Genomic DNA, 23,744 nt, shown 5'->3' on the forward strand with positions numbered 1-23,744 from the left:
CTGTGCCGTTGTGCCGCACCTCAGCCAAACCTGATATACAATAAGGTTTGGCTGAGAGCCCAGACATCCTGAATAACAGAACACCTGCTCCCCAGAGGAAACATTGCTTAATTGACAGATCAAGCAATCTGATCTCTGTGGTCAATTTCACAATGTTTGTTGACCTAGGTAAGTGGTCTGAAGTGTTTTTGGTTTGTGGTGTTCATTAGTTGTACAGTGAAAGTGTACAGTGGGTCAATGGACATGGAAGTGTCAGAATTTAGAATAGGGGTTGAGAGGGGAAAGAGGGACTGGGTGGAAAACCAGAAGTTGCAATGGGGCACGAGGTAAATCTTTTGAACTTAATTTTAAAAGGTCCCTTCATAAGAACATAGGAGCATAGGAACAGGAATAGGCCATTCTGCCCTTCTAGCCTGTCCCACTATTCAAAGAGATCATGGCTGATCTGTGACCTAACTCTAGATACCTGCCTTTGGCCCATATCCCTTAATATCTTTGCTTAACAAAAATCTATCTATCTCGGATTTAAAATTAACAACCAATCTATCTTCAATTGCTGTTTGTGGGAGAGAGTTCCAAACCTCTACCATCCTTTAAGTGACATCCTAACAGCTCTTCTGAATGGCCTAGCCCTAATTTTTAGACTATGGCCCTTCGTCTTAGAATTTCCAACCAATAGAAATAGTTTATCTTTATCGACTCTGACTTTTCCTGTTAATATCTTGAATACTTCGATCAGATCACCCCTTAACCTTCTAAATTCTAGCGAAAATAGGTCTAATTTGAGTAATTTGTGTAATTTTTCAATCCAAAGGGACTACTCCTTAATCTAAGGAACTCTGAAAGATTATCATTAGGGTTTCTACAATGTGCTCCCCTACTACCTTTAACTCCCTCAGATGGAAACCATCAAGTCCTGGGGATTTGTCACTCTTTAGTTCCATTAACATCGTTCCATTACATCAACCCCTGTAATCCAGGTCTCATTTTTGTAAGCATATGTTGCACTCCCTCCACGGCCAAAATACCCTTCCAAAGGTGTGGTGCCCAGAACAGCTGGCAGTTCTCCAAGTGGGGTCTAACCAACGTTTTGTATAGCTGCAGCATAATCCCTGTGTTTTTATACGCCAATCCTCTAGATATTAAGGCTAGCATTCCATTAGTGTTTTTGATTATTTTCTGCACTTGTTCCTGGCATTTTAAGAACCTATGCACCTGAATCCCCCTGTCTCTTTGGACATCCACTGTACCTAACCTCTTCCCATTTAGAAAGTACCCTGCTCTATCCTTTTTTGGTTCAAAATGGAGAACCTCACACTTGCTTACATTGAATTCCATCTGCCACAGTTTTGCCCATTCCCCCAGCCTGCCAATATCTCCTTACAATATTATGCTATCATCTAGATCAGTGCTTCTCAAAGTGTGGTACGCGTACCGGTGCCGGTACGCGAGCCATCGTCTGCCGGTACTTGGAGTGTTTCCAGAAAAGAAAGAGACAGTAATCCTGGATTGGCTTGTTTCGCTCACCGGTTCCTGGCACATTGAAAAAAAAACTGCCGGTCCGCCACATCAGATAGTTTGAGATGCACTGATCTAGACTGTCTGCAATGTCACCTAACTTTGTACCATCAGCAGATTTAGATTTGAGACTTTCCATGCCATCATTCAAGCCATTAATGAACAATGTGATTAATTGAGGCACCAACACAGATCACCACTCGTCATCCCCAGCCAATTTGAGTAATTACCCACTATACTCGTTGTCTGTCCCCTGCCACTCAACCAGTTTCCTACCTAAGTCAATAATTTGCCCTCAACTCCGTGCGCTTCCACCTTAGTTAACAGTCTCTTGTGTGGGACTTTATCAAATCCTTCTGGAAGTCCATATAAATGACATCCATTGACATTCCCCTGTCCAGTACCTTAGACACCTCCTAAAATAATGCAATAAGATTATTCAGGCATAACTTTACCTTCACAAATCCATGCTGGCTCTCCCTGATCGACCAACATTTTGCAAGGTGTTCAGTTACCCCATCCCTGATTATAGACTCCAGTGATTTCCCTACCACAGATGTTAGGCTAACTGATCTGCAATTCCCTGGTTTCCCCTTTTCACCCTTCTTAAAAGGTGGAGTGATAGGGCAGCACGGTGGCGCAGTGGGTTAGCCCTGCAGCCTCACGGCGCCGAGGTCCCAGGTTCGATCGCGGCTCTGAGTCACTGTCCGTGTGGAGTTTTCACATTCTCCCCATGTTTGCGTGGGTTTCGTCCCCACAACCCAAAAATGTGCAGGGTAGGTGGATTGGCCATGCTAAATTGCCCCTTAATTGAAAAAATGAATTGGGTACTCTAAATTTATATATTTTTTTAAAGTGGAGTGATGTGTGCAATTTTACAATCCAAAGGGACTACTCCTTAATCTAAGAAACTCTGGAAGATTATCATTAGGGTTTCTACAATGTGCTCCCCTACTACCTTTAACACCCTCAGATAGAAACCATCAGGTCCTGGGGATTTGTCACTCTTTAGTTCCATTAATATCCTAGTTACTGATACAGTATTTATATTACTTATATTAAGTCCCTGTCCTCTAACCGCTATTATTTTTTTCGGGACTTCCGGCAAGTTATCCTCTTTTTCAACTGTAAACACCGAGGCAAAGTAATTGTTCAAGATGTCTGCCATTTCCCCATTATCACTGGCAATATCGCAATTTTCAGTTTTTAGTGGACCTACATTGCTCTTCACCACCCACTTTCCCTTTATCTAACTATAGAATTTCTTCTTATTGCATACTGGAGTTCAGTCCCCTGAGGGGGCGTGAACCATGACTTTTGAAAAACCTACCTGACTCCATGAAAATCGCTGAGAAGTGATATCTATATCTGCAATGGAGTCGGCCCAGTCGGGAATGCTGGATGTGGGCTCCTGACAGGAAGCAGCCCACATCCTTTGAAGGCAACTCCCAAAAATCATAGACCCCGGGAATGGGGTCGGAAATCCCAGACCCCGGACCCGCCCACCAGCCCAGCTCTGGAGTCAACCTGACTCGGTGAAAATCCATGCGTGTGTGTTCTTTGGAGGGTAGCTAGAGGTGGGATGTGCGTTTGGTGAGTCACCAGACATGACCAGCCTGTAGCCATGGCAAAGTGAAAGGGTCACACAGATTACCCAATACCAAAGTCGTAAATGGGTTCAGACTGCAGACTTTTTAATTAAGACTTCAATGGTATGGAAAGTCTGATGGTCATGAATAATTAAGTGATTGATGCATTGGCTGACCAGCCTGAGAGTCTACTGTCACTCTCAAAGTGTATACAGGATATCTTAACACAAATGTAAAATAGACTATAGAAATCTGAAATGAGAAGAGAAAGTGCTGGAAATACTCAGCAGGTCTGGCAGCATCTGTGGAGGAAGGTCAACGGCCTGACATCCGAATATGTTAAGCAGGTTCACGCAAACCTGCAATTGAGCCCATGTCAATATAAATGCCGAAATACAAACAATGGGAACTTTGGTGAACAACCTTGGGAGATTATCTGAGGCCAGTTGGAGATTTCTTAATTTGTTTGCCAGCACGGGGTGGCAATATCACCGTTGGTATATTTAGATGCTGGTAACGCTGGCAAATGAGGCTGGTGCTCCGGTTTCCTCTCACTAGTCCCAAAAGACATGTTTGTTAGGTGAATTGGACATTCTGAATTCTCCATCGCTGTACGAAACAGGTGCCGGAGTGTGGCGACTAGAGGATTTTCACAGTAGCCTCATTGCAGAGTTAATGTAAGCCTACTTGTGACACTAATAAAGATTATTATTATTGTTATATTGTCTAGGAAAGGAGGGGGTGGGGGAGATTGTGTTTCTCCCCTCCACACAATTATTTCCCTCACCACGATTAAACCACCAACCTCAGTTTAAGTTCACAATGACAATTGTGATGGCTGCTGGGCAAGGTGGCAAGATTTAATTCAAACATTTGCGTTTGTTTGGTTAGTAATTGATTAGTTATTCCTTTCCAGAAAAGAGCTCACCTTTGTTTGATTGGAAGATCACAATGACTGCTCATCGGTGTATAGAATAATAAGAACCAAAGAAAGATCTCATGCAAGTTGCAGCCGCAATAGGAAACCTCATTGACAAGCGGAGGGAGTAGGGAATCCCACTACCAGTGAATAGCGCATCACCGAGAAAGAAACGGGTGGGGGATTGTCGAATCCAGCCCAATTTCTCTACTTAGTATTGATTTTATAAACATAATATAATCTGTCTGTGTTGCAGATCTCCCCTTAAGTTTAATAATGGTGCCATTATAACCATTAACTTTACCTCCCTATATTCTTGAAATTTAAAGTGTAACTGAACAATGAGATATCAAAAGAAATGTCTCTGCAGTTATACAATTTGTATAAATCATATTTCATAATTATACTGTATACTTTTAATGTAATAATCATAAGGATTCATTTAAACCGATCAACGTTACCTGTTGTATCTCTGGTGAAGCGTTCCTGGTGTAACTGTTGTATTCATTTATCAATGACCTGATGTGACAGTTCACCCTCAGTGCAGTGCTGTGAATCTGCTGCCACCTATTCTTTTCAAGTTTGTAGAATATGTTGGACAATTCTGTAGTGACGGTCCATGCTCTCTTCAACAACGCCTGCAGGCTGCCTTGTAAATGTTGCTGAGATGTTATGACAAGCTCGTTGAGTCCGTCACCATCCACACTGATGGGCTTTGATTGAAGTATGCACATGCACTCGCATTCCGCCATCAATCTCAGGTCCTCCATCCAACGCTGCACAGAATCCACTTGTATCAGATGCATGCTGGAAAAATGATATCATGAAGTTATAAAACAAAGCAGAATGAATGGCAGTACTGTGGAGTCTTTTTCATCTCCCAAATGCACTACCCCCTACCCGCACACTGCCTGCCCTCCCCACCACCCCCTCTCAAATCCTTTTTCTGACTGGATTAGCAGACTTGTCCAAGCAACAATCCAATATTTTCTGAACTGCCCAGTCTTTATCTGTGAGAGTAGACAATGGTACTGAAGGTCATATCTTTACTCATCACAGTAAGAACATCAGAGGGCATTATCTGCAGGACATGTTCATTGTTGCAGTGCCTCAATTATACTGTGGGCGCGATTCGGCGGACTTAAAACGAAGTCCGCTGTCGGGTGCGATTACCGTGATGTTTCTCGACGTCTGCAGCACCGAGAATCACCCCGCAATTCAACGGCACTTTGCCATTTTGTTTTGGCCTCGTGATTTCTCTCTGCCAAGGCCGCACTCAAGAGATTTCCTGTTGGCGAGCTGATCTCACCAGCAGGAACGGCTGATCGCAGATCAGAATGCCATTTTGAACAGAAGTCGTGAACATTTGTCTTTCCCTTTGCATTCCCCCCCACCGCTTTATTGACCCACCCCCATCTCACCCCAATCTTGTCAGGGCTCCTAGGAATCATCTCTCACCACTCCTCTAATTAGCAAGCCCACCCCCCTCCCCCCCACTCCTGGGCCCAATCCCTGGTAGTGCCAACCTGGAACCTGGGCACCTTGGCACAGCCAGCCTGGCAGTGCCAAGGTGCCCACGAGCCAGGGGGAATGCCTCGGTGCCACCCTGCCCTGTCCTTGACCATCCAGGGGTCTCCAATTGTCTGCAGAACCCCCGAGGTGCCATTACACCTGGTCCACATTCGGGAAAACCAGTACTTCTCAGCGCCCTGGCAAGGTCTCACGGGTGCAGCCATTAAGATCATTTAAATATGCAAATCTGGATCTCGTCCAGCGTGAGTGAGATCCAGATCACGCCGAGCAGAGCGAGTTGGGTAACTAACAATCAAACCCGACGCAGAGCCTGATTTGTGGCTTTTGAGTGAATCACCCATTGTGCCTGGCCCTGTGCAGGGTGCAACGGGGTTGCTGAATTGCGCCCTTCCAAATGAAACCAAAGCAGATTCATTTTACCCAACAGAACCTTGTATGGAATTCTCTCCTCTAGGATGACAACCAAACCTGTTCCATGATCCATTCCTGACTCACCATGAATACTTATAGTAACTAATCAAAATGCAACCGTCCAGTATTTTTCAAAGCAAAAATTCCATTTATTGCAATCTATGGAAGTGGAAGGTTTCATGTCTGAGGGTAAGGCTCGGCTAAGCCTTGTGTGGTTCTGCAAGGCAATTGGTAGGAGAGGTGTAGCTGCCTTACCAGGGTGAAAAGTGGAAGCTTCATCGTGTGGGTGCTGCTTTAAGAGTGTGAAGAGTATAGTGTTGACCAGAATGCACAGGAAGGAGTGAGAGAGTGTGGACAACATTTGCCCACGCCTCTTGATTAGTCCTGAGTGTGGGGGAGTTGATAGTCTATGTCAAAGAAGTTTGATTGCAAGCAGCAAAACATGCTAGAAGAAAAACAGGCCCAGGAATGTGAGGCTCCTTTCTTGTACAGCTTGGGAAAAGACGCAGATGTCTTCATGTTAAAGCCCGCTGTGCTTCTTGTAACTGCCTCCTACGAGGCACAGTTGAGACTGAGGTGGCAGCTGAAATTGAGATGCCATCAAGCCATAGAGTGAAAATTGTCCATTATAATAATCTGTATTGTCACAAGTAGGCTTACATTGACATTGCAATGAAGTTACTGTGAAAAGCCCCCAGTCGCCACATTCTGCCACCTGTTGGAGTACACAGAGGGAGAATTCAGAATGTCCAATTCACCTAACAACACGTTTTTCGGGGACTTGTGGGAGGAAACCGGAGCATTCGAAGGAAACCCACGCAGACACGGGCAGAACATTCAGACTCCACACAGACAGTGACGCAAGCCGGGTTTCCCGATGGAGTGAGGTGGCCCACAATGGGATACCCCTTGGCCAGCTGCGGGAACAGGGAATCCCGCTGCCTGTGGGGTTGCCGCGCATGCAGGTAATCATGGCTGGCAGACCGAAGAATCCCACCCAGAGTTTTTTGCGAAATTGGTTTATGCTGATAATACCGGATGAGATAAAACAGTTGTCCATGTTGATATCTGAATAAAAGAACAAAACTGATCAGGATAAGAAGCAGAGTTATGTCAGGCTTATATAAATCCAAGTTGTTCTTGTTGTAAGGGGTGGATTACTTTTGATTTACAGGTAGAATAACATTCAAGCTTAGTTATTTATTTCTTACATACATTATCCAGCAGTACTTAAGTTGGGATTGAGTTGACAGTTGCAGTATGCTGTCTCTTCTTCCTTCCTACATGACTCATTTGGCTTTTCAGCATCAGAGTAGTCCAAGACTTCACTCAAGCCCTATAAGTATCTATTTTTCAGGAACAATGACTAAGAAATGACAGAATGAGAGAATTAAATAAAATATGAATAAAGTTTGGACGAATGTTACTTTCTTAAAGACAGCCTAGGAGCATCAGAATGATCATATCTGGATTTCAAAAAAAGTAAGATTTTGCTGGATAGGGCCATTTTGTGCCATTTCAACTTTGGTGCTACGAACCACTCTGATGGTACCTGCGAGCGTATCCCAACTGGAACTGTGGGTGTATAGTTTTGTTTTTGGAATGGTGTGAGACCCCAAAGAGAATAGCCAGCCTAATCGACGGGGAATAATTATTGAAGACTGTTTATTAAATTTTTAAAAAGAGAAATACACACAAACAGGACTACAATACTTTAAGACAATTAAGTATATGAATCTCTAAACACAGAGTTTTGTTCCAAAATATATCTATGATCCCTGAACTCCTTAAGACTTCCGCTTTTTCCAAGCAATATCAAAATTAAATTAATCTATCAGTAAAATCCAGTTTATAGTTGTCACACAATGCAGGACTGGTAGTCAAGGCTGGGAAATGTTTCTTCCTGGTCCAACAAAGATATTTGCCTTTATGAAGGTTTCTGCATGGCCTTGACCCTGTGACTTCTGGCTGTGAGTTGTAAACTGGCCTCTCTGCTTCTGAGGGTGCTGCCAATTATGACATTTTCCCTTTGATTCTTCATTTTGTGTATTTGGCTGTTTGTCTCTCTCAAATTCCTTGACTCTAGAAATTAGCGTGTGCATACCTCCACCGATCTCTCAGTCATCTGGGTAAGCTGTTTCTACTAATTGAGCGATTTACACCTGATTCTGTCTGGATGCTTGCTAATCTCATTACTGGGAAAGTTGCATCTCATCATGCCTTTTGAATGCTGGCTACTGCTGATGCCAGGCAGATTTCTACCTGTTGCTGGGTAAATCGAATCATATCAAACCTTGTTAAATTCATTTTACTGCTGAGCAGATCCATAATGGTTGGTTAGACATTTCCTTCCTTCCTCTGGCTCAAGAAATCTTTGCCCTGTGGGTTGCCAACAGTGGGAGTTGTTAATGTCGTGGCAAAAGCAACCAGGCACCTGGTACCTGGTTTAGCTCACTGGGCTAAATCGCTGGCTTTTAAAGCAGACCAAGCAGGCCAGCAGCATGGTTCGATTCCCGTACCAGCCTCCCCGAACAGGCACCGGAATGTGGCGACTAGGGGCTTTTCACAATAACTTCATTGAAGCCTACTCGTGACAATAAGCGATTTTCATTTTTCATTTTCAAATGATGTGAGCCACAGTACATCTCCTTAACTGAGGAGATATACAGATTGAGTATAAAACAAAGGCATAATGGACAAGAAGGGTGAATTAAAGCCAATTCAGGTAAAGAAAGAGAAATAGGGATTGAGTTATAATGAATAAAAAGAGACAGAGAGGAAAATAAAATGCAAAAAATGCACATTTACAAATCTTTAACAATTTATTACATGTAGGAATGAGAACCATTGTTGCCTTTCTGGGTTGGAATGGTTGAATGTCATTGCAGGAACACAAATCTCCTCAATTTAAATAAACTCACATTGTTAAGTTCCAGCCCTAACAGCCTACCATGAGTTAAAGTAGCTATTAATGTACAAACGTAGTAACTGCATGAAACTCATGCAGAGGTTGTGAAGGAGTGGTTGTTTCCATAAGGCCAAAAGTGGAATGATACAAATTAATCAGCAATTTGTGTCAATATGCAATTCATATTGTATCTCTGCTTTGGCACAGGTCGCTAGACAATCTACACATCAGTAATGGTGACCACCATTAAATTTGTCATTATTTTGAAAGAAAATTCTGTACTTGTGTGCTAAACCTAAGCAGCAGAAATAGTACTCACAACATTTTATTGGTTAGATTGGGGAAGATTAATAATGCAGATCAAATCAAGCTTGCAATGATCACCATAGGCCATAAGACCATAAGACGTAGGAGCAGAACTAGGCCACTCGGCCCATCGGGTCTGATCCGCCATTCGATCATGGTTGACATTTTTCTCATCCACATACTCCTGCCTTCTCCCCATAACCCCTGATCCCCTTATTAATCAATAACCTACCTATCTCTGTCTTAAAGCCACTCAGTGATTTGGCCTCCACAGTCATCTGCAGCAAAGAGTTCCACAGATTCACCACCCTCTGCCTGAAGAAATTCCTCCTCATCTCTGTTTTAAAGGATTGTCCCTTTAGTCTGAGATGGTGTACTCTGCTTATAGTTTTTCCAACAAGTGGAAATATTCTCTCCACGTCCACTCTATCCAGGCCTCACAGTATCCTGTAAGTTTCAATAAGATCCCCCCTCATCCCTCTAAATTCCAACTAGTACAGACCCAGAGTCCTCAACCGTTCCTCATACGACAAGCTCTTCGTTCCAGTGAACCTCCTCCGGACCCTTTCCAAGGCCAGCACATCCTTCCATAGATCCAGGGCCCAAAACTGCTCACAATACTCCAAATGGGGTCTGAGCAGAGTTTTATATAGCCTTAGAAGATCATCCCTGGTCTTGTATTCTAGCCCTCTCGACATGAATGCTAACATTGCATTTGCCTTCCAAACTGCCGACTGAACCTGCACATTAACCTTAAGAGAGTCATGAACAAGGACTCCCAAGTCCCTTTGTGCATTTGATGTGCTCATAGAATCATGGAATCTACAATGTAGAAGGAGGCCATTCGGCCGATTGAGTCTGCACCGGCCTTGGAAATAGTACCCTACTTAATCCCACGCCTCCACCCTATCCCCATATCCCAGTAACCCCATCTGACTTTTTGGACACTAAGGGGCAATTCAGCATGGCCAATCCATCTAATCTTTGGACTGTGGGAGGAAACCGGAGCACCCGGAGGAAACCCACGCAGACAGGGGGAGAAAGTGCAAACTCCACACAGACAGTCACCCGAGGCCGGAATTGAACCCGGGCCCCTGGAGCTGTGAAGCAGCAGTGCTAATCACCGTGCCACCGTACCGAGAATACTTGTTGAATACTTTTTGATCGTAACTTCTGGACCCGTTTTGTTTTGTCTTTGTTTGTTGACTTTGTTTACTCTCTTGCTTACCTCTTATTTCCTTTACTTTCAGATGGCAGCTATTCAGGATCCTGCTATTCACACCTCCTCTAGACACATCTTTTGTTACGTTACCGGCCCCATTGTCACTTCCTTTTGCCATTGAATCACAAAACATTTTTGTCATTTAATCTCTCCTGTCCTCCATTCCACAGACTTTTCCTTTTGCTTTTTTCGCATCCTCTCCCCTTTCTCTTGCTCAAAACATTTCTAACTTTTCCATTTCTGATGAAAGGTCACATGCATGAAATATTGGGCATGATTCAGCCACCGTATTGTGCCCGGCACGGAGCCGGATGCAATGGGCAAATCCCAAGACAGCCCCAAATCGGGCTCCATGCTGGGCATCGGGTCGATCGTGAGTTACCTGGCTAATAATATTTAAATGAGCTATTCGGTGCCCAGGAGACAACGGCTGCGCCAGTGAGATCTCAACTGGGCACTGTTGAGCACAATCTTTCACAGGTGGGATGGCACTCACGGGGTCTTGCAGGTCAATAGAGACCCCAGTGGTTAAGGGCAGGGCAGGGTAGTACCCTAGCACTCTGTCTAGCAGCTGGGCAACTTGGCACTTCCAACCTGGCACCCTGGCAGTGCCACCTGGGCACCCTGGTAGTGCCACTTGAGCACCCTGTAATGCCACTATGTCACTGCTGGGGTGCCGAGGTGGCACTGCCAGGGTGCCATATGCACTGCCATGATGGCATTGCCAAGATGCCCAGTTTCCATGTAGGCCATGGGCAGGCCTTGCCCATGAGAGGGGGATGATGGGAGGTTTGTGGCTCCAACAAAATGGTTGGTGGGTTAAGGAAGGCTTCCTGAAAGAGGAGTGCCCTGAAAGGGGGAGTTTAGAGATCGGGGCCACAGTTTAAAATGGCGCCCCAAACTGCGAAGAGTCACGCTCGCCAGTGTAGGAAATGTTCCTCAGTGTGGTCTCGACGGGGAGAAACTCCCTCGGCCCAAATAAAACAGCAAAGTGCCGTGATTAGCGGGGTGAAGCGGCAAGAAGCATCGCGCGAAACGCTCCCAAAAACGGACTTAGAATTATTCCCGCTGAATCACGCCCATTAACTCTGATTCTCTCTTTCCACAGATGTTGCCTGGCTTGCTGAGTATTTCCACCATTTTCTGCTTTTATTTAAAATTTCCAGCATCCGCAGTATTTTTCACTGCAACTTGATTATTGCTTGACATTATTACTTAAGCAAGTATACGCTACAGACAGAGAAATAAATATTTAAGAATCATCGTATGAGATGTTTCCCAAGTCCGAGAGAAAGCTTTACTCTGACCAAGAGTGGAGCTCACCAATTAGAAGTGTCCTCTGAGTCAATGCCTGCAATTTAATATTAAGGTATAAGTACTTAGTTCATTGGCAAACATTAAATTTAAAACCCTGAGGCCAATTGTGTCCCATATAGTGCATCATTATCAGCAGCAGTCGGAACCTTCTGCTTGCTGCCTTCCCAGGAGACGTATTGTGCTCTCAAAAGTACCTCTAAATGTTCAAATATGGGCAAATTCCTTTAATTGGTGTATGCATGACGACAGTCCTACTCTCTTAGAAAATGGCAAAAAGGAAAATCAATATGTCAAATAAAAAGAACTCCTGAAAAAAATACAAATCACAAATCCAGCAAGAGCCAATTAGGAAATTTGAACCCCATCCCCTGAATATTTGGAGTTATTCTACTTAATCTGCTCAAGTGTTTCTACGTTAACAAGTAATGATCAGCTTTCATTACAGAAATCTCATTAAATATTGTATGAAGTGACAACCGGCTTTCTCTCTCAGGCTCCGTGCTGTTCCAAGTTCTTCTAAAGGAATAATGTTCTAACTTGAGCACAAATCTTTGACAGTGAATGCATGACTATACACGACTAATATGCGAGGGGCATGAAACATGCTGGGAAATTACTGACTTCACTAATCTGTCCAATAACAAAAAGTGGTACACCATCCAACGTGTATTTATGAAAATAACTAATGTTTTAACGCATGTTTTGTAAGCTTTTTAACATTTCAAACATTGACAGCCTTTGGGCATGCATATATTTCTCCGCAATTTTTGAGACAGAAAATAGGTTTGCTTTTCATTAGAAAAATACATCACGCAGAAAGAAAGCCACAGCTTCAAATAAGTTGTCTGGCAAAACAATCTTTTCAACAATTCGCATTAGACAATGACATTAAACATGTTTTCCCATGAGCCCAATTTCCTGGATTGTGGGTAATATTAAGTTAGTATGATCGCTCTTCCTGGCAGCAAGCAGACACACTGATGGATCAACCATGAGTTCAGTTGTCCTACGCATGAAGGGATGAAGGAAGGTCAAACCTTTTTTTTTAAAATAAACTTTGCATCCAGTGTGGACGACACCATCCTCTGCTTTCTAAAAAATCTCTTATCGGCTGAAAAGACTGCAATTGCAAAATCAATGCCTTCAGACGTCAAAATGTTCTTCCTTCATGTCCTTCGTACTGCCTTCACTTTCTTTGGATCGCAAATCCCACATTTAGTCCTCTAATATACCTCCTTTCCGAATACCGGCTGCTTATGATCGAAGTCTGAAGGGGTTCAGTTTTTTTTTCCCTTTCACAGGATGTGGGCATCGCAGGCAAGACCAGCATTTGTTGCCCATCCTTAATTGCCCTCGAACTGAGTGTCAGTTTTTAAGAGTCAACCACATTGCTGGGGATCTGGAGTTACATGTAGGCCAGACCAGGTAAGCACGGCAGATTTACATTAGCGAACCAGATGGGTTTTTATGACATAATGAGACTTTTAATTCCAGATTTTTATTAAATTCAAATTTCATCCATCTGCCGTGGTGGGATTTGAACCCGGTTCCCCAGATAATTACCCCGGGCATCTGGATTATTAGTAGTCCAGTGACAATACCACTGCACCACTGCAAGCCATGAGGTCCAGAGGCAGTATCAGCCCTTAGTCACGCTCATGTAGTATCAGTATCTGAGCTGGTTCCATGATTTTGATATAAATGACTGTTTTCCTTTTTTATCACTGCCTTCCTATCCTTTCTTTTTCCCCGACTGCCTGATCAGGTGGAAGTTCTTGGATATCTGAAAGGATAAAGGCGCAAGGGTAGGGTTGCAGTGAGGGAAGTGAAGGAAAGCAAGTAGTGCATGCTTACATCATTCATTGGCTTGTAAATTAGAAGAGATGGTCGAATGAAGGGGAAGTGAGTTGTGACAGACATATCATCACTCTCTATGGTTTAAATCCCACTGTTGGCCATGGTTTCAGCGCGATTTACCAGCTTCATCACTCTCAATTTGGCGATGCAACTAGGCTGGTGAATCCCGCAAGAGGCCTCTTGCAAGATTTGCACCACTACGATGTCTCGCGCGATTCATCCTAATCTTGCGAGACATCATGATCTGGATCTCGCCCGCCTATATGGCTCATTCAAGTATGTCTGCACCCGATTCTCCAGGCAGCCGGGAACTAATGGCCTCCCAGAAAGGCCTGGTACAGGGGCCGTTTAGTACTAGTCTACACAAATGTGGACCAAGCTTACCGGCACCTGGGGGGAGGGGGTTCAAAGGCCATTGGAGACCCCTGTTTGGTCGGGGATAGGGCAGGGTGTCCATCTGCCTCTCCCTCTGGCACCCGGGCACCTTTGCACTGCCAGACTGGCACCACAACCATGGCACTGCCAAGGTGCCTGTGTGGCAATGCCAGGCTGGCAGGGACACTACAAAGGTGTCAGAGTGGCAGCTCCAGGGTGGCCCTGCCAAAGGCCGGGGCCTGAGGGGACCATGCCTATGAAAGGGGGGCTGGGGAGGATATGAAAGGTGGAAGGGTGAAGGGCGGGTACGAAGGGGCCTCATAAAGATTGGGGATGGTTAAGGGTGGAGTCCTGAAAGGTTAGGCCCAAAAGGGGGGCGTGGAAGCCTGCAAATGGGGGCCATCAGCAACCGCATAGCGGAGTGTCCTCACTTGGAGGGGGGGGGGGGGGGGGTAATGTCCATGTGTGCGGAGGGTGACATTACCTGTGAGAGGGGGTTCGGGGGGGGGGGGACCCTCGAGTTCACTTACAGATTGGGGCACCCTTTCAAATTGACAGCCCAATCACTGAGGAGATGGTCCCGCCAACGAGTTCAGCTCCCCATTGCTGAAAAAATATTGAAGTGTGGGCTGGACTGGGGAGAAACTTCCTAAGGCCCACAAAAAAATGACTAAGTGTGGGTGATTACCGGTGTGGATCTCACCCAAAAAGCGGCTGGGAAACACCTCGCCGAACTAGCCCAAAGTAACACAAAATTATTGGGTTGAATTCCGCCCCACATCAATGTTGCCAGTGCTGTTTCTTCCATAGGATGAGGCAATGCAGCCATTCCTGTCCCCCTACTGGTTAGATACTGCTGCCTCTGATTATTATTCGCTTTTGCTGCAAGACAGTGAGTCACTGATGGTATTGCAGTGCGTTTGAGTGAAGTGCCTGCCATAATTGAATAACTGGCATTGTGTGTGCAAGCTGTGAGATCTAATTATGTGTGAAGTGTGTGAAAGTGAGGTGAAGCCAACAATGTGAGAGACTGTTAGGTGAGTGAAGATAGGGAGTGGTGAATTGAGCTGCGCATGGTTCTTTGGTAAGGATATCGCATGCGAGGATGCATTCACTGACCTTGACCACTCATGTGTGGTCTTTGAACGTTGTGGCTAATGTTGAATTATATATCAGGAAAGAACAACAGAAGGCAAGGGGTGAAAAATATTAAGAAAAGGAAAAGGAATCAAAATATCAGAATAGGTTTAGCATTTTTATTGACTTGCTTTCTCACTCAAGTCATCAAGCATATTCTCATGATTTCTCAGACAATGGGGAGAACACCACTCTGGTAATTGGCTCGCAGGTTACTGTTTAAATTGGGGGGGGGGGGTCTTGTTTGTTTGTTTGGGGGTTGCTTGGAGTTTTTGGGTGTTGTATTTTGAAAATATTTGTTGAATTAAAATACTTTTAAAAAAAGATTTCGCTTTGTGCTTTCCAATAATTTCCATCAGATATTTCTTGCACTCTTTACTTATGCCAAGATCATATAATAAATATGTGTTTACATTCTACATTACACGAAGAAACATTAATATGGGTTGGAATTCTCCAGCCGTTCACGGGTGGCGAGATTCTCTGGTCCCACCGGCAGCGCACCCCCCACCTTGGCCGTGTGGGATGGCTTAAACAGGAATTTCAGCCTCCCACTGCCGAGAAACACACAGCTGGGAAGCCGGACAGTCCAGCCCACTGTCACCTTCAAGATCTTCTCAAGATTGCCGATACAAACTGGCCACAATGCGCGCTGGCAGATTGGGGGGCACAGTAGTACAGTGGTTAGCACAGTTGCTTTCCAGGTTCGATTCCCGGCTTGGGTTACTGTCTGTGCAGAAGCTGGATGTTCTCCCCATGTCTGCGTGGGTTTCCTTCGGGTGCTCCAGGTTCCTCCCACAGTTCAAAGATGTGCAGGTTAGATGCATTGGCCATGTTAAATTGCCCTTAGTGTCCAAAAAGGTTAGGTGGGTGTCATAATATACACACAAGTATATGATGGTGCATAGACAGACACTTACTGACACACTGAATGACCAATCAACACACAGAACACAGCAGCCAATCACCAGACAGGACACGGCCACTATAAAGCCAGGGGGCACTAGTTTTCCCGCTCTCTTGCAGCCTGTGAGACAGCCAGAGCCCGTGAGCAGCAACACGAACATCCACCATGTGCTAGCAGAATAGTCTGGTCAGGTTAGCCTCAGGTCTCCAGTCAACTTAACATAGTGTCAACCCACAGTGCAAGTATGTTTAACAGCTCATAGTTCAATAAAATAGAGTTGTAATTCGACAAGTGTTGGTAGCCTGTCTCTCTCACTGCTATGGTAAACGCAGTCCTCGCAGACCCAGCATATCCAACACATCAGTGGGGTTACTGGGTTACGGGTTACGGGGATAGGGTGGAGATGTGGGCTTAGTTAGGGTGCTCTTTCTAAGGGCTGGTGCAGACTCGATGCGCCAAAATGGCCTCCTTCTGCACTGTAAATTCTATGATTCTATGAAGAGTTCAGGGCTGATCTGCCACAGGTACAAATGAAAAAAGCGAAACCAAAGCTTTACTTATTTCTTGGGCTGGGATTTTCCGGCCTGCTCTGCAGCGTGTTTTCAGGTGGCGGAGGCAATTCACCATTGGCCAATGACAGGGCCTTCTGGTCATGCCAAAGGCAAAGGCATTATCTATTGCTCGCTGGCTACGCCGCCGGGGAACCCACTGGCCACTGGCAAGCAGAATGTAAATGTGACAAATCAGGAACTAAATTACTTAAATTATCTACCTCCGGTTTCTAAAACCAATATTATTTATTACGCAATTCATTTATTTTTCAAATCTATCCTTCACTTTTTGCACAACTTGTTTACAAATTCTTCCAATGGAGATATGCACCTCTTCATACTCCAGTACCACCCACCATCCCCCCATTGCAAACTCACTGAGCAGTGCCAAGGGTGAGGTGCCAGTATAAAGTATGATTCATATCAATTTCAATAGAACAAGTCAAATCAATAATTTAAATCATTTAATTTCCGCTCCACTAATTATTGTCTGCACGCCAATAACTATTAACCGATGTGCTTTTCTGACTTTCGAAGATATGCAGCGAGCTCAATGATGTACTATTGCACGTTATTGCCATCCTCGTTTGCATGAGATGTGAAGCCAAGGCCATGGCTGTCCATTCATGTGGACATAAAACATCTCACAATTCTATTAAAGAGCAAGGGATTTCTCCTGTGCTCTGGCCAGAATTTATCTCTTAATCAACGTCATGAAAAGCAGTTGAACAGGCCGTCCATCTCCTCTGCTTTTTGCAAGACCTTGCTGTGCACAAATTCTGATGTATTTGCCCAGTTAATGGGTTGAAATTTCCACTCAGTGCAGAGAGTGCTGGCTGAGACGAGAAAATCAGCGTGCAGCTTTCCAGCTACACAGCACAGAAAATCTGGGAGCTTGGCTTTTGCCGTCACGCTGGCTGGGTATGGCCTGATAGAGCCAGCAACACCAGTTCCACAGAGGGATCCTTGATCTGCTGCAAAAAGAATGCCCCCCTCACTACCAACCCCCCCCCCCCCCCCCCACCATGGATATGGAGAAACACCCTCCCCCATAAACCCCGGGCAACCGGTTGCCGCTGTTAGGGTGGCAATGCCAGGTTTGCATTGCCAAGGTGGCACTGCCAGGCAGTGTCAGGGGCAGTGTTAGGGTGCCAGGTCATGTCACTCTGCCCTCGGGGGCTATACTTAGCTTCGCCCCGCCGCCCTCCCTCTCCACCCGACAGACCTATCTGGGCAGGAACCTTGGTACATCATTGGTAACGGGTAGGGAAAATCGGAAAATAAGATCTCGCTGGTGAGAATCTTGTTTTCCGACTCACAAGAGATTTTGTTCCCTCGTCGCCGTTTACGTTTTTGGCAAATGCAGGCGCAAAATTGCCTCCAACAATAGTGACTGCACTCAAAGCAATTTATTGGCTGTGGAATATTCTGGGATATCCTAAGCATGAGCGAGGTGGTATGCAAATGAAAGTTCTTTTATCCAATATACGTCTCACAAAACTCCTCAACAATCATCATAAACCCTTATTGTATGAGATCACACTTTAAAAGCTACAAAATAAAAACGTGTGTGACTGTAAGAATAAGAATATATCCACCATCGCTTTTTCTTATCATTGCTTCTTTAGGAAATTTGTTATGATCCCATTTGATGTTATGACTTGGCGGGAACGGAAAGATCCCAGAATGGAAATCTGGCTCAAAAGAACGTATCTTTTACTTTTTTATGGTATGAAACATGGAGAAATAGAGTCACAGGACCTCTAATTAGTTTAACACCAAAACAAAAACATTTATTAAACATGAAAATTTGGATTATATTACAATACTCCTTAACTCGAATCTTAGCTTAAAAAATTACACAATTTTAAGATTAGCATATACTATAAAGTATATCTTAGCTACAATGGTCTCATTAACACACAAAGTCCTTTTTAAGCTCACAAGATGACTGGGGTCAGACACACTCCTCTCTGGATTCAAGTGAATGTCTGTGGATTTCTGTTGAAAATCCCTCCAGATGATTCTTATACTGTGAGCCACCTTTTCTCTCTGAACTCCGGCTTAGCATCACAGAGTCATAGAGGTCTACAGCTCAGAAAAGGCCCTTCAGCCCATTACATCAACGCCAGTTAAAAACAACCACCTCACTATTCTAATCCCATTTTCCAGCATTTGGCCCGTAGCCTTGTATGCCTTGGCATCGCAAGTGTACATCTAAATACTTCTTAAATGTTATGAGGGTCTCTGCCTCCACCACACTTTCAGGCAGTGAGTGCCAGACTCCCACCACCCTCTGGGCAAAAACGTTTTCCCTCAGATCCCCTCAAAACCTCTGGTCCCTTATGTTAAATCTACGTTTCTTCCTGTCTACTCTATCTATGCTCCTCATAATTTTATACATGTCAATCATGTCCCCCCATAGTCTTCTCTACTCCAAGGAAAACAACCCCAGTCTATACAATCCCTCTTCATAACTAAAACTCTCCAGACCAGGCAACATCCTGGTAAATCTCCTCTGAACCCTTTCCAGTGCTATCACACCCCTCCTGTAATGTGGATTGCAGAACTGCACACAATACTCCAGCTGTGGCCTAACCAAAGTTTCACACATTTCCAGCATACCTTACCTGCTCTTAAACTCTATGCCTCGGCTAATAAAGGCAAGTATGTCATATGCTTTCTTAACCACTGCATCTGCTACTGTCAGGGACTGATGTACATGTCCACTAAGATCCCTCTGATCCTCAGCGCTTCCCAGCATTCTGTAGTTTATCATGTATTCCCTTGCCTTGTTTGTACTGCTCAAGTGCATCACCTCACACTTCTTCAGGTTGAATTCAACATGTGTGATTTCAAATTCTTTTTTTTAAAATTTAAAGTACCCAATTAATTTTTTCCAATTAAGGGGCAATTTAGTGCGGCCAATCCACCTAGCCTGCACATCTTTGGGTTGAGGGGGAGAAACCCACGCAAACACAGGGATTGAATGTGCAAACTCCACACGGACAGTGATCCAGAGCCGGGATCGAACCTGGGACCTCGGCGCCGTGAGACAGCCGTGCTAACCACAGCACCACAGTGCTGCCCTTAATTTCAAACTCTGCTTTCAAAAGTCACATCTTTAAATCTTCTTTTAAATTATGGTTTCCCTCCGCTGCTTCCATCAAGGTTTTAGAACATAGAACAGTACAGCACAGAACAGGCCCTTCGGCCCTCAATGTTGTGCCGAGCCATGATCACCCTACTCAAACCCACGTATCCACCCTATACCCTATACCTTACTTTTTAGGACACTACGGGCAATTTAGCATGGCCAATCCACCTAACCCGCACATCTTTGGACTGTGGGAGGAAACCGGAGCACCCGGAGGAAACCCACGCACACAGGGGGAGGACGTGCAGACTCCACACAGACAGTGACCCAGCCGGGAATCGAACCTGGGACCCTGGAGCTGTGAAGCATTTATGCTAACCACCATGCTACCCTGCTGCCCACATGTTTTGCTTTCATGTTTTACACCTCTCCCCTCAGGTTTCCTTTGTCTTAAAGGCTTGCACACAATCCCCAAGGTCTAGCCACCAATTTCCACAATTATTTCAAATAAACTGTAGTAATTTCTCACAAACCTTAGCACTACTATAGATGTCTTTCTGGCCTCTCACAATCCACAGCCTTTTCCTCTATTCTGCTAACTCCAAAATTCTTGGAAACTTCTCTTCATTTCTCTAGTTTCCTTAACTAGCTGGACTTTAGATTTCAGGCATCTGTTTTCTAAACTAATTCTCCATGGTATGGCTTTTCTTTCAACAAGGCTGAGAGAGACTTTCCCTCTCTCATCCTCTAAACCCAATTACTTCTAGTAGAACTGTGGGAGCTGCCTTCTTTCTCACGACCTATCTCCAACTGCAATCAAATTAGTTGAACTAAAACTTTAAAGCTTCTCTACCATACAAGGTCCTAGTTGCTAAGCAACCACTGCTAGTTCATTTATTCTTCACTCCTTAGCCTTCTGTAAGCACAATAGAATCACAGTTGGAACTGAAACAAACCCCCACAGATACTGACACATTTGACCAACATGAATCTAACGATAGGTTTTATCCTTTCAGGCAACAAAACATTAAATTAAACCAACTTACAACTATACCTTATTTCTAATGTTTGCCAATACAAAATAAATTCCTTAAAACTACTTTTGTTTTCCTAACACATTCTAAATGTGAGTGGGATGAAACATACAGTTAAACTAAATATATACAACAGTAGGTTTTACTGTGAGAAGTAATGGGCGGAATTCTCCGCAGGGGGCCGAATTCGTGAAGGCCATCGTGAACTCGGCCGAGGTTCACGATGGTCTTGGAGCCCGCTCCCCACACCTAATTCACCCCCACCCGGGGGACTAGGAGCGGGACTCTGTCTTTCTCGGCAGCGACCTTGTCACGCCGAGAATGTGAAGTCATCCCCGCATGCGCAGGTTGCCTGTTCCAACCCGCGCATGCGCGGATGCCTTCATCACGCAGATGGCATGAACCCGCGCATGCGCGGTGGTCGTCTTTCTCCTCAGCCGCCCGGCAAGACGTGGCGGCTTGATCTTGCCGGGCAGCGGAGGGGAAAGAGTGCGTCTGTTTTGGACACTGGCCCGATGATCGGTGGGCACCGATCGCGGGCCTGTCCCCTCCCGAGCACAGTCACGGTGCTCCCGTCCCAATCGGGCCCCTAGATGCCCCAAACGGGCATCTGCCGCCCGTTTCACGAATGCAGCGACCAGGTGTGGTTGCTGCCATGGTAAAACGGGCATGAAGGGACGGCCGCTCGGCCCATCGGGCTCAGAGAACCGCTGTTCGCCGTGAAAAATGGCAAACGCCGATTTTTCCGAGCCCGGGGGGGGGGGGGGGGGGGGGGGGGGTGGGGGTGGAGAGAATTGCTGGGGGCGCCAGGGGGGGCGTAAAAAATGTCGGGAGTCCCTCCCACGATTCTCCCACGCCACGTGGAGAGCGGAGAATTCCGCCCAATGGATTTTACTCATTATAATTTTAATCTGTTAATTAGTTTCCTTTATTAATTTATTGAACAATTACAGAAATCTCATTTAAAATGAGGAATGTGTCTGTTATTATGTCTGTGCTGAGATAAAAAGGCAGTTGCCTTATTCTATTTTTTTTTTTGTTAATTCAACAATAATTACTGTAAATGTTCTTTTAGGTTTTTGCTCGAATGCATCAATCGCAAGAGAAAATCTGAAGTGGTAGATGATAGTTAACAGCACAGAATTTGTGTTGTAGTCTTTAACTCAGTCTACTCGGTATTAATGGTTTTAAGAGGAAATTTGATGCGTTTCTCGGGATGACGTGATTGAGGAAAATGGTGAGGACGTGGGTAAGTTAGGTTGACCGATATAAAAGGGAGGATTTATTTGGTTTGATATCATTTTCCAGATCTGTTCCTGATTTTGGCCTCTCCCCAACTAGTATTTTATATTATTTATTCCAAAAAAAAAAGTCAGCTGAGGCCACAGTAAGATCAAAAGGAAAGTAGATAACCGGATCCGATATGCAAGTCGTGCAGGTACTTAATCAGGCATGCAGGGATTGAAGAATCAGATGAGTAACTTGTTCCACAGATTAGAATTTAGAGCGAAAGAATCATTGACATATTTATTTCCTTGGTGAATGCAATGTCCAGAGTTGAAAAGGAGTAAGATTTATCAAACTTTTGGTTTTGATTATCTACATGTACAAGGGTTAGTGATCACAATTCAGTTCGATTCAGTATTACTATGGAGAAGGACAGAGATCAAGAGGAGTAAAAATTTTGAACTGGGGGGAGGCAAACTTTGCAGAAATGTGAAGGAACTTGGCCGAGATGGACTGGCCAGCATTGCTAGAGGATAAATCATAAGAAAACCAGTGGGAAACACTAATAGGAGAGATGTTAAATGTACAAAGTAGACAGGTCCCTCCAAAAATAAGAGTGTTACTGCCAAATCTATATCCCCCTGGTTGTCCAGAGGAATACAGGGGAAGATCAAACAGAAAAATAAAGTGTTTGATAGGCACAAAGAACTAAGCACTGCAGAAAGCACAGATGAATATAGGAAGTGCAGGGACAAATCAAAAAGGAAATAAGGAAATGAAAGAGAGAGCATGAAAAAAGATTAGCAAGTAAAGTTAAAGAAAACCCAAAGATGTTTTGCCAAATAATAATGGTAAACGGTTAGTTAAGGAAAAAGTGGGACCTATCAGAGATGAAGAAGGGAACTTGTGTGCAGATGCAGAGGCTGTGGGAAGGGTTTTAAATGAATATTTTGTCTCCGTATTTACAAAGGAAATGGATGATACAGATATAGTAGTCCACTGTGAGATACTGGATGGGTTAAGCGTCTGGAGAGAGGAAGTACTCGAAGGATTGGAATCCTTGAAAGTTGATAAGTGGCCAGGCCCAGATGCATTGTTTCTGAGGCTACTGAAGGAGGTCAGGAGGAGATAGCAGATGCTCTGAGGATGAATGACCAATTCTTACTAGATACAGGGGAGGTATTGACGGACTGGAGAAATGCAAACTTGGTTCCATTGTTAAAAAAGGGATCAAAGGAAATGCTAACAATTATAGGCCAATTAGTCTTACGTCGGTAGTAGGCAAATTCCTAGAATCAATCCTGAAGATAGGATTAACTATCACATAGAAAGGCATGGACTAGTCAGGGATAGTCAGCATGCATTTGTTAAAGGAAGGTCTTGCCTCACAAATTTGATTGAATTCTTTGAAGAAGTGACAGGAAGAGGTGATGAAGGTAGTGCAGTTGATGTTGTGTACATGAATTTTAGCAAGCCATGTGACAAAGTCGCACATAGCAAATTGGTCAAGAAAGTGAAAACCCATGGGATACAGGACAATGTGGCGAACTGGATAAATAGTTGGCTTAGTAACAGGAAACACAGGGTAATGGTCAATGGCTGCCCTTGCAATTGGAAACTTGTTTCAAATGGCGTTCCACAGGGCTTAGTGCTCGGACCCTTGCTGTTTGTATTATATATTAATGATCTGGAAGTGAACGTGGGGAGCAGGATTGGCAAGTTTGCAGATGACACAAAGATTGGCTGAGTGGTGGGCAGTGTAGAGGATAGTTATAACCTTAAAAACAATACAGATGGATTGGTGGAGTGGGGGATAAAGTGGCAGATGGAATTTAA

The 23,744-nt window shown here is 44.5% G+C and overlaps 1 protein-coding gene across 1 annotated transcript in view; it reads right to left on the reverse strand.

Moving 5' to 3' along the window:
* LOC119971858 (protein inscuteable homolog) overlaps nucleotides 1-23,744 on the reverse strand; it is a 442,888-nt gene that overhangs the window by 319,115 nt on the left and 100,029 nt on the right. The window contains exon 2 of the mRNA XM_038808087.1: nucleotides 4,488-4,833. Within this exon, the coding sequence (XP_038664015.1) occupies nucleotides 4,488-4,833 (346 nt within the window). The remainder of the gene's footprint in view (nucleotides 1-4,487; nucleotides 4,834-23,744) is intronic.

This window comes from Scyliorhinus canicula, chromosome 9 (genome assembly GCF_902713615.1).
Source record: "Scyliorhinus canicula chromosome 9, sScyCan1.1, whole genome shotgun sequence".
Classification (NCBI taxonomy): Eukaryota; Metazoa; Chordata; class Chondrichthyes; order Carcharhiniformes; family Scyliorhinidae; genus Scyliorhinus; species Scyliorhinus canicula.